This window comes from Pituophis catenifer, unplaced genomic scaffold, assembly GCF_029215685.1.
Source record: "Pituophis catenifer annectens isolate HBS135680 unplaced genomic scaffold, rPitCat1.0.hap2 SCAF_4, whole genome shotgun sequence".
Lineage (NCBI taxonomy): Eukaryota > Metazoa > Chordata > Lepidosauria > Squamata > Colubridae > Pituophis > Pituophis catenifer.
Window position 1 is genome coordinate 85,861,070 of NW_027256884.1, and position 15,811 is coordinate 85,876,880.

Below are 15,811 nucleotides of genomic sequence, written 5' to 3' on the forward strand. Positions count from 1 at the left end.
ATGGGTAGCCATAATTATAAAATTTGCAAGCTGGTTTAAGAATAACATTCTGAGAAAATTGCTTTATGGAACTCAGTTATGTATTATAAGAAGATTCAATCTTTCATTACATACAGTCAAAATTTCTAAAGAAAGAACACTATGTATCCCTCACTCAGCCTTCAATGTTTAATGTGATTAGTTTTGGGATGCATCTCTTTACATGATATACCTGAATCCACTCTGAGAGGTCAAATAACAGATTAACAGAGTTGGAAGGGACCCTGCAGGTCATCAAGTCCAACCCCATCAAGTCCAATATATTTATTTTATTTTTTATTTATTTTATTGCAGTTTATATGCCGCCCTTCTCCCGAAGGACTCAAGGCGGCTTACAAGATAAAAATTCAACAATATGAATTAAATATAAATTGAAATCCAATTAAAATTAATTAAAATTATTACAATGTAAACCGCCCCCCCTCAACGAGTCAGTCCATTTGATGAAAAAGCCACGTCTTCAGTTTGCGGCAGAAGGAGAGGAGATCGGGGGCTGTCCTAAGCCCTGTGGGCAAACCGTTCCAGAGGGTCGGCGTTCCCACAGAGAACGCTTTCCCCCTGGGGGCCGCCAGCCGACATTGTCTGACTGACGGCACCCTGAGGAGGCCCGCTCTGTGAGAGTGCACAGGACGATGGGAGGATGGCAGAAGATGGTCCTGCAAGTACCCCAGGCCTAAGCCATGTGGTGGTCCATCAATATCAGCTTCAATAAAAACCTAGCAGAATTGTATTATAGTAGAATCATCCCCTCATCCTGGATTCTCCCAACTTCTTTTTGTTTTTTCTTTAAGAGCATGCATGTTCCGTATAGGAGGCTTTTTTCCCTCTGGCTTAAATCAATGTGTTACCCATCAGGGCAACAACTTCTATATCTCTCATATAGAAATTGCATATGTTAAAACGAAGAGGTTGAACCTCATGCAAACTTTCCACTTCCAGATAATTAGTAGAAAAAAAATGCTTAAAAAGTAAAAAAAAAAAAAAAAAAAAAAATCGCGTGTCGCTCAGCTGATCGTCGGAGATATTTTTTTTTTACATTTTTTACTACCGGTTCAGTGAACCAGTAGCCTTTTTTGCTACTGGTTTGGGAGAACCGGACTGAACCAGGAGCATTTCACCCCTGGCATAATGTGGTCTCCCCTGAGGGATAGGATGGGTCCCAATATGCCTGATCTCTGATAACTGAAGGAAGGACTCATCTACTCTCAGTGTCACAGCAGCAAGCAGTTGGGGGGAAAAAGGTTATTGTTAAGAAATATAGGAGGATGGAACACTATGAATGTGCCTTGAGTTCCAGAACAAAGATGGGATATAGAAGGATGTGTATGTTTGCATCCAGGTCATAGTTATCCCAAATATGTTTTTTTCAAGAGGCAACTGGACTTTCTTGTTTTTTCTTTGAAGACGTTTCACTTCTCATCCATTGTCTTATAGATCTTTGCAAAAAGTTTCCAAAGAGAGCTAATCTGAAATTCTACTTTTCTTCCAAAATATAAGATTATGGGCATTTGCCATAAAGGTCAGTATTGGAGGAGGTCAAATAATGAAACGTGTCAGTTTGTCACGTTGCAAACCTCTGACTTATATCATTTCTGGTAAAATGGACAGCTATTTAAATTTGATTAATAATAAATAAATTAAAATACTTGCCTACAACAAGATACCAGTATAAAAGGGCATTAAGGGAAATAGTATTTTATTATTTTATTAAATTTATATCTCATGTAAATCCCATCTCACATACATGTATGCATTGGAATAGCTAAATCAGGATATTCTAAAATCTGGATGCCCAGCAATAGTTTATAAAGAACAATACAAAATATTGCTGGCTAAGTTGTTGTGCTAACTTTATGGAGAATGTCAAAAAGGAATTTGTTACTTTTTTTTTCCTCTTTGGCACTACAATTATATCATTCCAAACTCACTTTTTGAAACTTCTTTTCATTCCCTTTAAATTCCTCAGTCTGTGTTGTCACAAAAGTGTGTAGTACCTGGGAGTACTAGTACTAATAAGGGGGGGGGGGGGCGGGGTTCTATCTTGTTTGTTTTATCCCTTGAGTGTCAAACCAGACAATAAATATTTGTGACAAATATTTGGCAAGGAGAAATGAGAAAACTGGAGAGGATATGTTTTGGAAATTAGATTGTTTCTCATAATCTTTTTTATTTCTGGTCCTGAAAATAGATTCTTGGACTATAATGTGACTTGAAGAGGAAAATGCAAGCAGAGTTTAATTACAAGACTCAGGCTTTGGCGGAACAACGACATGTATACAATTAGCGCCTTCTATTGTGGTGGAACACTGTGATGCACGTAGTAAGGGGTTGTTTTACTACATTTTTACTGTCTAGAGAGCAGTAAAGTAGAAAAGACTGAAAATCAGGGAACAAATCAGGATATAATGAATTAATTATAAATTAGTTTCCATACTGCCTTTGTGATTCTAGATATTTCACAATAGAATAAAGACTTATGTCAATAAATATTTAAATTATAATTTAAAAAAAAAATCACTTGTCTTCTGAATAAGATGAACTTCCTGAATCAATTGCTTCTGATTAATGTGTACCTTCCACTATGAACCCTATGGGCAAAAGTTCAGAATTATTTTCTAAAAAGAGAGGGAAGGAGTCACCTTGCTCAAATAGAAAGTGGCATTGAGAAGGTGAAACAGTGCCTTTCCCTCTAAACTCTTCAGTTGTTCCTGAAGGATATCAGAATTTGTGATATTGAATGCAACCAAGATCAAACTAAGTAAGGATTGGTGAATGAAAGCCTTTTAAATTTTGACACATATCATCTACAAAACCAATACTATAACAGGCATGACTGTAGATTGGAAGGGTTACTAATGATCCATATTATCCAGATTCTTTTTAACTGGAGTCCTACTAATTTCTCATCAACCATCCTAAGCTTGAAGATTGAGTGATCGTTCTACAAAATTTTTATTTATTTATTTGTCTATCTATCTCACTTCTTAATAACCCATGTCCCTCAGAGATGATTAAACTGAGGGTTAGTTTCTTAAGGAAGAGATCTTATATGTTCTCCAAGGTCATCAATATGTTCTCCATTTTGTAGAAGATTGAACCAAAATAATGGTGAAGTCATTTTACTTCTATTTTTGTTGTCATGTTGCTGTCCTAATGGGGAAGCCAATATACAAATTCTATTTTACTATATTTTACTATATTTTAGCATATTTTGCAAAATTCAGTCAATCTGAACTTTAGCTCTTCTGATATTATGTACTTTTCCTTGGTGTCCTTTTCCTTTTTCCTACTTCTAAATGTGTTGCTCTTCATCAACCTTTATTATGGCCTTATTGCCATCTTCTGCTATCATTTTTCCCTCATTGTAATTGTTCACTATTATACTTTTAGTGTCTCATTTTTAGGAGCTTTCACATATTTGCAGTTCTTTTTCTCATCATTAGCACAGCATTTTACTTAGAAATCTATTGCTCTGAGTTTATTAGGTTTTTAAAATAAATGTTTGACTAGGCTCAGCTTTATTTTTGCTTCATGAGCCAAAGTTCTTTCTGATTTTTCATTGAGTGATTTAATGAGCCTAGTAATACAATGTTTCCATATGTCACTCCTTTAAACAGCACATAATTATTTAACTAGCGATTAAATTTTTGGTTTCCAATCCCCACAAAATTCATTTTAAAGCTCTAAAATATTTTTACCATTTCTTCTGAGGTCTATTCTTCTCATGCCAGCACTCTAGGTAGTTCAAACTGTAATCTCAAAAACAATTTTATTCTGCTGACACTATTTGCACAACCATTTGTAATTCGCTTGAAATATTCTTGTTTCGTTTTTATGGTACTCTTACTAGACAAGAAGGATTACTTGAACTATCCCAGTCTTATATCTTACTTTGTAAATGCTCAAGATTCATGATAATACAGTTGTAGATGTTGTTCACAGTAATTCTTGTCTCTCTATATATAAATGGGAAGGAATATCAATAGATGTGATGCATTTTGAAGGTTGTTCTGTTGCCAGGATCCTGGCAACTCGAAGAGAGTGTGGTTTATGAGCAGATGGTCCTGTCATCATACATTTATTTTGCTTTCCCACAATAGTAATCACATTCTTCTTTATATTTTGCAGGACATACTTACAAACCACTCTGCGCTTTAGTGGGTCTACCATTCTGTTAACCAGTTTTGCAATGTTACTACATCTCCTGAAGCCTTAAAGCCTATTTCTTCTATAAGGGCTTGAATATTTGTTTGTTTGTTTGTTTGTTTGTTTGTTTGTTTGTTTGTTTGCTTCCAGGGGGCAGAATTTATTGCTTCTATTTGTTTTTCTCCTCCATTGCTTTGGTGTTTTGTTTGTTTTCTTTTTGGAAGTTTGTACAGTCAGTTCTATTTGTAATGGCTCTTTTTTTAAAATCAGATTAACTGCTGTCTTGTTTCATCAGCCAAACTGTGACCACTTGCTGCTCCAATTCTTTGAGTTTTGATGCAAATACATGTCTAATTATTCTTTGGTTGGTACAGAAAACTGCAGGTCATCATGGCAGGTTACTTTCAATTAAACTTCACTTTTATTTCTTTATATACCACTGGTAGAAAAGCTTATATTTATCTTGTTTCTTTCTCAGATTCTCAAATTACTTGAGAATAATATATAAAATTAGATTATGTGGTAGGGTTTTTTACATTTCTGTGGGAAATTATATTGGCAAACACATCTTTAGTTAGTAGAATAACTATAATTACTCATTGTAATTTATATAGTTTCAAAAATGTTTGACTCTATATATGAAGACTGTTGTATCATTTCATGTATAAAAGGCTACTCAAATGCTGATCATTGTTTCCCGAAATTTAGCTATTTAAGAAGCAAGCCAGATATAATTTTAAATCATACTACTATATTTCCCAGCTTTAAATTTGTACCTCTCTTTATGCACAAATAAAATACAGTAGGCATAAATACCCTGAAGGTAATAATTTACATTGCTCTATCTACTTACGAGACCGCCTACTGCCACCAATAGCCTCCCACCGGCCAGTACGCTCGCACAGAGTGGGCCTCCTCAGGGTGCCGTCCGCCAGACAATGTCGGCTGGCGACCCCCAGGGGGAGAGCCTTCTCTGTGACGGCGCCCACCCTCTGGAATAACCTTCCCCCGGAGTTACGTATAATAACAGACCTCCGGATTTTTCGTCGGGCCCTGAAAACTTATTTATTTCAACTAGCTGGGCTGGCTTGAGCTAAATTTTAAATTGGTTTTAAATTGGGTTGTTTTAATTTACGGCCAGAATATCTAATTATTTTAATACTGTTTTTTAAATTTTGTATGCTTTGTTTTTACTTAGGCTGTGCACCGCCCTGAGTCCTATTTGGAGAAGGGCGGTATAGAAATTTAATAAATATAATATATATCACAGGAATGTTTCATAATTCCAAACTTTCATTGATTACCTAAATACTATGTGGGTAAAAGGTAACTCTTATTATTGTGTCATTGATGTTAACACCTCTATTGCAATATAATGTGAAGAGGAATTGTACATTATAATAACTGCCAGGTTCATAGATTCTTATGTCCATAAAACATTTAATTAATGAAACTCAAATGTGTATAAAAACAATTTGTCCTGATTTACAGACTCTTTCATTTGAAAGCAGCTGCTTAATGTTCTTCTGAAAAACACAGCTTGATTCTTTCAGTATTAACAAGCTATTATTGTGAATTATGTCCTTCTTTCAAGGCATAAATTCGCTTAAAGTGTATCTAGAGAAGTTTATAAAATGCAAACTTAATATTGTAACATATGCTGTAAGGTTTTTAACAAAGGCAGTTTTGTTTAAATGCTTTTATGCCTAGATCTCATAAATCTGGTTTTAGTTTCTTGTTAGTATGTATTTTTCCTGTTGTAAGAACTTGATTCTTTACTGAAAAAGTTAATGAACAGTATAAAGAGATTTTAATAGAGGTAACTGACATTGGAAAGATGATTTAGCTCTAACCCTGGGTTTATTCTTGATATTGCCCAAAACAATATAACAGTAAATAAATAAGTATATAAAAGCTTTAATAAACTCAGCAAGCTGTGAAGAATGAAAGACATGAACACAGGAAATGAGAACGAATAAATGGGGACAGTAGGACAGGGACGTTAGTCATGCTGGTGCACTTATGCACGCCCCCTACAGACCACTTAGGAATGGGGTGAGATCCACGATAGATAGTTTAAGGCTAAAGTTTTGAGGGTTTGAGGATGTAACAACAGTCAGGTAGTGCATTCCAGGCATTGACCATTCTGTTGCTGAAGTCGTATTTTCTGCAATCAAGTTTAGAGCAGTTTACCTTGACTTTGTATCTATTGTTTGCCCGTGTATTATTGCGGTTGAAACTGAAGTAGTCATTGACAGGTAGGACATTGTAACAGACAATTTTGTGTACTACGCTTAGATCAGACCGTAGGCAGTGTAGTTCTAGGTTGTCCAAGCCAACATTTCAAGCCTGGTGGCATAAGGTATTCTATTGTGAGCAAAGGAGTTCTGTCTACTGTTTCTTATCCAACCAATTTTCTCCCTCACCATTTCTTAATTAGCTACAGATTATGGCTGTATATGGTGTTAAATATTAATAGTATTAGTATAGCATTAGTATACTTTTGTAATCTTTTATCAAAACTGAACTTTCAAACCTGTTAGCCCTGTCTAATCCTCTAACTGCAGGTCACTCTCTTGACTCTTTATAGTAGATGGGGGGGGGGAGCAATAGTTATACCTGGAATCATTTATCTTAACCACCTTCTCTACAGATTTTGAACAGTATAAGTTTATGATTTTTGTCTACGCACACAGAATTTACAGGTAATTAGTAATTCATCCCAACAAGTACATTAATATAGTTCATCTTGAGAATGACTTACTTCTACAGGATATTCATTCTTCTGGAAAGATAAGAGAGACGTCTTAATGGCCAACACCATGCTCACTGCTCTCAATCCTGGTCACCATTATTTAGCAGTCTTGACATCCACTTTATCCTCTCATTCAAATTTTAAATGTTATTTTCATTGGTAAACTTTATATTGGTCTTCCAGTTTCACAGGCAAAAATGCATGGCTATATTCTTTCTTCAAGATGCCAAAATATGGATCTTTTCATTTTTCATTTTGTCACTCAGCTAGATTTTCATTCATATAAAAAACTTCTAATTCCATTATTTTGTCACTTTTTATTCCTAGATGCCATAAATATTATATTTACTATATAAATATATTATTCCATTACACAAGATTAGTATAGTTCTTAAAAGATTTACCATATTAGTTTTGAAAAGCATAATTATAAATTTTAACGATCTTATCAAATATTTGTCTTTTACAAATATTTTATTACTTCTGCTCTTATTATTCCCGTTATGGCAATGATTGTTCACACTTTCTTGTCACACTTTCTTCCCTCTAACAAAATTAAATGTAAATGTACACACACACACACACACACACACACACAAGTTCTGACAGAATTATAGCTTTTTCCTTGGAAATATTGGATTTCATAGACATATCACGATATATTTGGGGCCTTTTGAAAGACCTGTAAAACACTGTCAAGGAACTGTACTTTAACATGGGAGGGTCTGTTGCATTTAGAAAAAAAGATAATTTGACTCATACCAGAAATGAATGCAAGTTATGATCAGCATCAATACAGCATCAACCATATTCACCTTTGTACTGACCACAATTTTTTCTTTCTTTGTGATCAGAGAAGTTATCTTAACCTTTTTGTATGATCAGTTTCCTTTCAAAATTTTTATTCTATTTCCAGATTTCACTCTAGCAAAAAATAACAGACACTCATAAATGTCAGTATTGATTCTAATGACTTTTTGACTGCACCTCATTTGAATGTGATCTGAAATATAATTTTGCAGTATGTGCCATTATTACCCATCATACATTTGGAATATGCTCATGAGTTTAAGTAGTGTTTTTGACATTTTTTTCTTTTCTAATTTTCTAGCTTTCCTCATTGAGATGGGTTTTATGTTCTAAAACTATGGTATTAAAATGTATTTCTTTATCTCAATACTTCCTGGTTTCTTTACTCATTATTTCATGGTTCCCAAAGTCCCATTATAGATATAAGTTTATAAGTAATTGTACTACCTAAACATAAGGTGGTACTGTATGTCTTTTGGAAGAGAAGTTTTCCCAATTGAAAGATAAGCTTTTTATTATATGTATGAAAAAGAAAATGGATTGCTTGCCTGGAATTCTGGGGCTTCATGACCCCATTGGTGATTTGTGAATTCAGTGACTCACCTTTTCAATGACTCACTGTCTTTTCTCATAATGTACTTATTCTGGCAGGTACAGTTTCAGACTGTTGCATTGAGGGTAGTGAAATGAGAGTGCAGGAAAATGAGCAGTAGAGGCACATTATACACATACACACAAACACACACACACGCACACACACATGTCCTCAGTTATAAAACATTCCTAGTTGCATTTTTCCTGTTGATCATGCACAAGAAAGTTGACCATATTTATGATCATTTGGAGAACCACAGTTATGAGAAAGCAACCATTTTTCTTAATAAGGAACCTGAAAGAAGTACAATATATAGTTTAAAACACGGTATGAATGACAGCTCAGAGGAGCTGAGTTAAATTTATTTCTTCCACTTATGGTAGGACCATTTCTATTAATTTTATTTCAGGTTGATCGCCAGTCACAGTTCATTCAGGGTTATAGAGTTATGTATCGACAGACATCAGGCCTGACTTCCCCTTCTACATGGCAGACTGTGGAAGTCAATGTCCCCACAGAACGGAGTACTATCCTTATCAGTTTGAAAAAGGGGGTCACATATGATATCAAAGTTCGTCCATATTTCAATGAATTTCAAGGGATGGACAGTGAATTAAAATCTGCACGTACCACTGAGGAAGGTAAGAAAATTACGAAAAGAATAATTATATGTTTGCAATTATTGAGTGTTATATGCTATTGCAAATATCATAAAGTTTTGCACAAGCAAAAACAATATTTTCTTCACAGTGTGTATCTATAATAGACAAAGCAGGCACTGATAACTTTGTGAGTATATTAAAAGAGAGCTGTATTTGGTTTTACACTTCAGCAACCTCTCAGTACCTATTTACGGGTCCTTTATTTTTTTATGATAGCCTTGGAGGCTTGAGTTGAGAGAACACATATTTTTTTGAGTGTCACGTCTGCCATTTGATCCCAGGAAAATAAAATAAAACAAGCAAACAGCTTAACTAGAACAGTCAAAGGGGTAGACTGACCCAGATTGGATCTTGCAACATTATCCTGGGACACGTATAATTGCCTTCATTCAGGGTAGATAAAATTCTTTATGAAGAAAAGCTTCAATTATTTGTATAAAAAAATGGTTAACATACATGATTAAACAATCATTATGAAAAGTGTGGATAAATATTAAAATATTTTGTTCCTTTCACACAATAGTACAATAAGAATTGCAATAAAATTAATTAATAGAATCAAGATTGATATTAAAGTATTTCTTAGATATTTGTATCAGTGATACAAATATGATAATGACCACTATAATGCTTAAGATTGTTTTAAAATGAAGTATAAATAAGTGTATCTGAGCAGAAGTTTATTCCTAGTTAATTTTGGACAGTGATAAATATTTTTTAATTCTTGCAGACAATACCTCAAAATGATAAACATAGAAATACTATAAAAAGGTTTGGGCATATATGGTTATTTTTACCTTCCTCCTCTGTTCTTTGACAATCTAACACTGGGTAAGGGTTAAGGGGATATTCTGTGTTTAATTTACTGAAAAGATACTTTTTTAAAAAAAACTAATGATATTGTGCGAAGAAATAGCAGAGGGTAGAATAAGTACTGCTCCATGGTTATTTACAGAATTGTTTAGTTTGTCACAAAAATTATCAGTGTCTTTCTTTTCTTTTGTTTTATAAATATTGGTTGTCTGCTTTTAGTTTTTTCTTGCTTTTCTGCTTTGTACAACTGTCAACTGCCTCTTTTTATTTTTTTTTTCTAAGTTGTTCTATCTTAGCTGCCTTTTTTATAAGAAAGTGATCACTTAACTCTTTGCTTACATCTTAAAAGAACAACAGATTTCTTTATCATCACAAAATCTGTAACTATTGTATCAGCTGTAATATCTGGATAAAGTAGTTTGAATGCCAATTCTTAAAAGAAAAGTCTCTTTGTAATCCTGATGATATCTGTATGTCAGAGTACAAATAGATCCTAATCTGGATGTCTTCCAGATTATGATCTATTTGTACACATACACTTTCTCTGTGTGTTCTAGCATACCTAATCCTACACAAGAAGCAGAGAAAAATATAACTTAATAATGATCAAACAAATTGAAGACTATGTTTTAAATGTGTATTTATTTTCTTCTATTTGCTGTATGAGCTCTTACATTTAAAAAAAAAATTGTTATTCTAAAACTGTATGTTATTTGAAGAGTTGCTCCATTTTTATTGTAACTGCTATTTTACAGATGAGTAAAGCAGGCAGTCTCGTATCATTGTAGAGCAAAGATTTTTAGGAATCTCTATGTATAGATATGTTACACTCGCAGTCTGTAACTGTTGTGATATTAATTTAACCTTCAGCCACTCTGCTTCTGAGTGTCTCCTTCATTACCACAAAAGACTATAACAAATTGTACTGTCAACAGTTAAATGTCAGGTGTTGTTTTTTTAAAAACAAAAGCTTGCAGTATATCTATATGCATAGTACCCTATTTATAGACTTACATGTTTTTCAAAAAGGAACAACTTTGGTTAAATTAAAAAAAAAATCTTTCATTATCTTCGTAATTATCTTCAATTTATATTTTGCAGGCAAAACTCCAAGATTTTTATGGCTCATTTTTCAGAAAAAATGAGCAGTCTTTTTATAAACAGCCCATTTTATACTATGACCCATGTGTTTTTTGGAAGTACTTTTAATATAAAACGTTGAATAACAATTTTGAAGATATTTTACGAAATTCTTACTATTTTAGTACTAGAATGTACATTTCTGTCAGGAAAACAGATATCTCAAAATGCTCTGCCAGTTCCAAGTAAATCAAATTTTAAAATAAATGCTTCCTCTGAAGCCTATCCTGCCTAAAGATTTTAAAACAATTGGCCTCTGGCTCTGTGAAAATAACAAATGGAATTCTGTTTTGTTCCATCTGAAAAAGATGAGTAGTGATTTGGCCGTTTTCATATCTGGGGAAAGGAGCTGAGCAATGGAATAATTGACCTGTCAAGAAGTAGGCATGGTAATACCTACAAACCAGTAGCAAGGGAAATGAGAAAAAAGTTTTCAAATGACTGAAGTCCATTTAATAACAGCAACACCTGCCAAGGAAGTATTTTAATTTATACTGAGATAACTGTTATTATACTACTATAATGGTACAGATCAAGGTTGAACTGTTAGATGTTACTTATTGGTGAATACAAATAAGGATGCAAATCACATTAATTAATATGATTTGTATTCCTGTGTCTGCATCTTAATTAACTACTTTGTTTGGATAGCAGGTAGGTTAATCTTTTGTCCCAAAGTTATTCAGTATTCCTTGACTGTAAGGCATGCAATCTGGGGTTCTTTTATTTTATTTCAGTATTAGAGTTTTATCTAAACATCTATTTTGTACTTCTGCAAATCTTGACATTCTACCAAACCTATGCAGCTGGTTTCCTTTCAGGTACATAGAGAGCCATACGTCATTCTGAACTTGGAATAACAAGTCTTTTAATAGTTCCCTGAAAGTCCATAGCTTTAAGTTAGTTATTTTAACACCAATTGTGTACATTTCACCATGTCCCTTTTTTTCTATTTGTTCCATTTTTTATAGCCCCTAGTGCCCCTCCACAATCTGTTACAGTTTTGACTGTTGGAAACCACAATAGTACCAGTATCAGTATTTCCTGGGATCCACCTCCTCCAGATCACCAAAATGGAATCATTCAAGAATATAAGGTGAGACTAAAATGCAGGATAAAAAGAACACCTAATGTTGTCCATTATTTCTTCAAATAGTAATAAAATGTGTGTTCCAATACCAATATAATACTAATATTCCTGTATTTCAGATATGCTTTTCCAGGCAATATTCCCTCTCTTCCTTCCTCTTCCTCTTTTTCCTTCTCTTCCTCCTCATCTTCTTCTCCTTCTTCTTCCTTTTTTGCACCAAAGCAAAAAAACATTTCTTCTTGCTTCTTAGTACTGGAAATTTTACCTACACGGTTAAATAAGAAATGAAGGCTATAAATAGAAAAACAACATCTTTTGAATAATCTCTTATTTTATGGTATCCTATTGTACAACTATGCTATTTATAGTATAGGTTGAGAAATAAAATATAAAGTTCCAGTGACCATGATGAGTTCTAAAATATCTGGTCAGCCTTATTAACAAAAGAAAGCAATAATCCTTCGGTTAAACCAGAGATTTTATACCTTTTGATAAATTTAGAGAACCTGAGGGTGTCTTTTGCTATTTATCCCTCAACGTACTTTCTGCCTATGTGTCAGCTTCAGTCCACTTACTGTTTCCTGCCATACCCAATGGTACATGTTCAAATATATTAAAACCATTTAGTGGCAGCAAAGTTAGCTTTATTGAATAAAGGATAATAATCCCCTCTCATCTTCCCCCTCTCTCTCTCTCGCTCTGTGTGTGTGTGTGTGTGTGTGTGTGTGTGTGTGTGTGTTGGGTGGGGGTGCCTTTGAGTCAGTGTTGACTCCTGGCAACTGCAGGTTTTTTGGGAAGGTATTTTGGAAATGGTTTGCCTTTGCATCCTTTCTAGGGCTGAGAGAGAAAGTGACTGTTACTGTATGTATGCATGTACAGTTAGGTCCAGAAATATTGGGACATAGACACAATTCTAACATCTTTGGCTCTATACACCACCACAATGGAGTTGGAATGAAACAAACACAATGTGCGTTAACTGCAGACTGTCAGCTTTAATTTGAGGGTATGTACATCCAACTCAGGTGAACGGTGTAGGACTTACAGCAGTTTGCATATGTGCCTCCCACTTGTTAAGGGACCAAAAGTAATGGGACAGAATAATAATCATAAATCAAACTTTTCCTTCTTAATACTTGGTTGCAAGTCCTTTGCAGTCAATCACAGCCGGAAGCCTGGAACGCATAGACATCACCAGACGCTGGGTTTCATCCCTGGTGATGCTCTGCCAGGCCTCTACTGCAACTGTCTTCAGTTCCTGCTTGTTCTTGGGGTATTTTCCCTTCAGTTTTGTCTTCAGCAAGTGAAATGCATGCTCAATGGGATTCAGGTCAGGTGATTGACTTGGCCATTGCATAACATTCCACTTCTGTCCCTTCAAAAACTCTTTGGTTGCTTTTGCAGTATGCTTTGGGTCATTGTCCATCTGCACTGTGAAGCGCCGTCCAATGAGTTCTGCAGCATTTGGCTGAATGTGAGCAGATAGTATTGCCCGAAACACTTCAGAATTCATCCTGCTGCTTTTGTCAGCAGTCACATCATCAATAAATACAAGAGAACCAGTTCCATTGGCAGCCATACATGCCCACGCCATGACACTACCACCACCATGCTTCACTGATGAGGTGGTATGCTTAGGATCATGAGCAATTCCTTTCCTTCTCCATACTCTTCTCTTCCCATCACTCTGGTACAAGTTGATCCTGGTCTCATCTGTCCATAGGATCTTGTTCCAGAACTGTGAAGGCTTTGTTAGATGTTATTTGGCAAACTCTAATCTGGCCTTCCTGTTTTTGAGGCTCACCAATGGTTTACATCTTGTGGTGAACCCTCTGTATTCACTCTGGTGAAGTCTTCTCTTGATTGTTGACTTCGACACACATACACCTACCTCCTGGAGAGTGTTCTTGATCTGGCCAACTGTTGTGAAGGGTGTTTTCTTCACCAGGGAAAGAATTCTTTGGTCATCCACGACTCTTGTTTTCCGTGCTCTCCCAGGTCTTTTGGTGTTGCTGAGCTCACCGGTGCATTCCTTCTTTTTGAGAATGTTTCAAACAGTTGTTTTGGCCATGCCTAATGTTCTTGCTATCTCTCTGATGGGTTTGTTTTGTTTCTTCAGCCTAAATGATGGCTTGCTTCACTGATAGTGACAGCTCTTTGGATCTCATCTTGAGAGTTGACAGCAACAGATTCCAAATGCAAATAGCACACTTGAAATGAACTCTGAGCCTTTTATCTGCACATTGTAATTGGGGTAATGAGGGAATATCACACACCTGGCCATGGAACAGCTGAGAAGCCAATTGTCCCATTACTTTTGGTCCCTTAACAAGTGGGAGGCACATATGCAAACTGCTGTAAGTCCTACACTGTTCACCTGAGTTGGATGTACATACCCTCAAATTAAAGCTGATAGTCTGCAGTTAACACACATTGTGTTTGTTTCATTCCAACTCCATTGTGGTGGTGTATAGAGCCAAAGATGTTAGAATTGTGTCAATGTCCCAATATTTCTGGACCTGACTGTATTAATGGTATTCTGTATTTTAAAATGTTTTGACTTGGACTTAGACCATAAATACATAGGTGTACAAGGTAAAATATAACAATAATAATCTACTAATGTAAGAAAATGTATATAATTTTAATGAAACTAAAATATATATTGATCACTCGTGATTCAACATAAGAAAGCAACTGTTATTTCATACTGAGATCTAAATTTCCATGTGGTTTTTCAGCAGCCTTTTTTTACTGTGAAACTATTCTTCATCTGTACAGATGCTTAAACAAACACATTTTTATTTCCTCTGAGAAAAGAATATAGACTGCTACAATATTATATTTGTCTATTATATTTGACAATATCACAGATCTGTTAGAGCTCAGGAAGTTCCTAATGCTGCTTTATGAACATGATTCTTTTCCAGTTACAAACTTCAGTATAACTTAGCAAAAAAAAATATATTTTTTTTCTTTAGAATCCTATGTCTTGGAAATCAATCTGATGGTGACTAGTTCACTGAAAAATCAAACAAAAATTAGATATTCCCCTTTAATTACCTGAATACATATAAGATGTGCGATCAAAATTGTTTTCAGTTCAAGACATTGTTTGTTAATTATGAACAACATTGATAGACTATGAGTCTCCTTTGTTCAGAGTATACAGATTGAAGACTAGAAATCTCAGGCAACAAAATTACCATATTTTTCGGAGTATAAGATGCACATTTTTCCCCCCTAAAAGGGAGTGAAAATTTAGGTGCGTCTTATACACCAAATGTAGTAGCCCTGCCCACCCACTGGCCCCCACCCTTTGGCTCTCAGCAATTACCTCCTTGCAAGCAAACAGCGCAAGAAAAAAACTTCCTTCAGCTTCAGCACAACCTAATTAGCACAAGTTGATTGGATCGGCCTCCCGACTCTCAGCTGATTTGCTTTCAGCTGTTTTGCTCAGGGCTCTGCTGCTTGCTGCAAAGAGGTAAATTGCTGGAGCAGATTTTTTTTTTCCTTGTGCTAATCAAGCTATGGTGAAAATGAAAGTAAACCAAGCTGTTTGCTGTTTGCTGCAACGAGGCAAAATTGCTCAGAGGCAGAGGGAGATTTCTTTTTCTTCTTTTCCTCACCAAAAAAGGTAGGTGCGTCTTATACTCCAAAAAATACGGTAATTTTACGGGTTTTTTTAAGGTACAAGGACTTTAAGGGTCTTGGGCTAAATACCATATGCAGATATAGCATTAGGAACTTCCTAAACTCTA

General features: G+C 35.1%; 1 protein-coding gene across 1 annotated transcript in view; it reads left to right on the forward strand.

Annotated features, from left to right (window-relative positions):
* The window catches only part of ROBO2 (roundabout guidance receptor 2), a 722,028-nt gene that overhangs the window by 647,843 nt on the left and 58,374 nt on the right, over positions 1–15,811 (forward strand). Inside the window, exons 15-16 of the mRNA XM_070943636.1 lie at positions 8,755–8,986; positions 11,932–12,056. Coding sequence (XP_070799737.1) covers positions 8,755–8,986; positions 11,932–12,056 — 357 coding nt within the window. The remainder of the gene's footprint in view (positions 1–8,754; positions 8,987–11,931; positions 12,057–15,811) is intronic.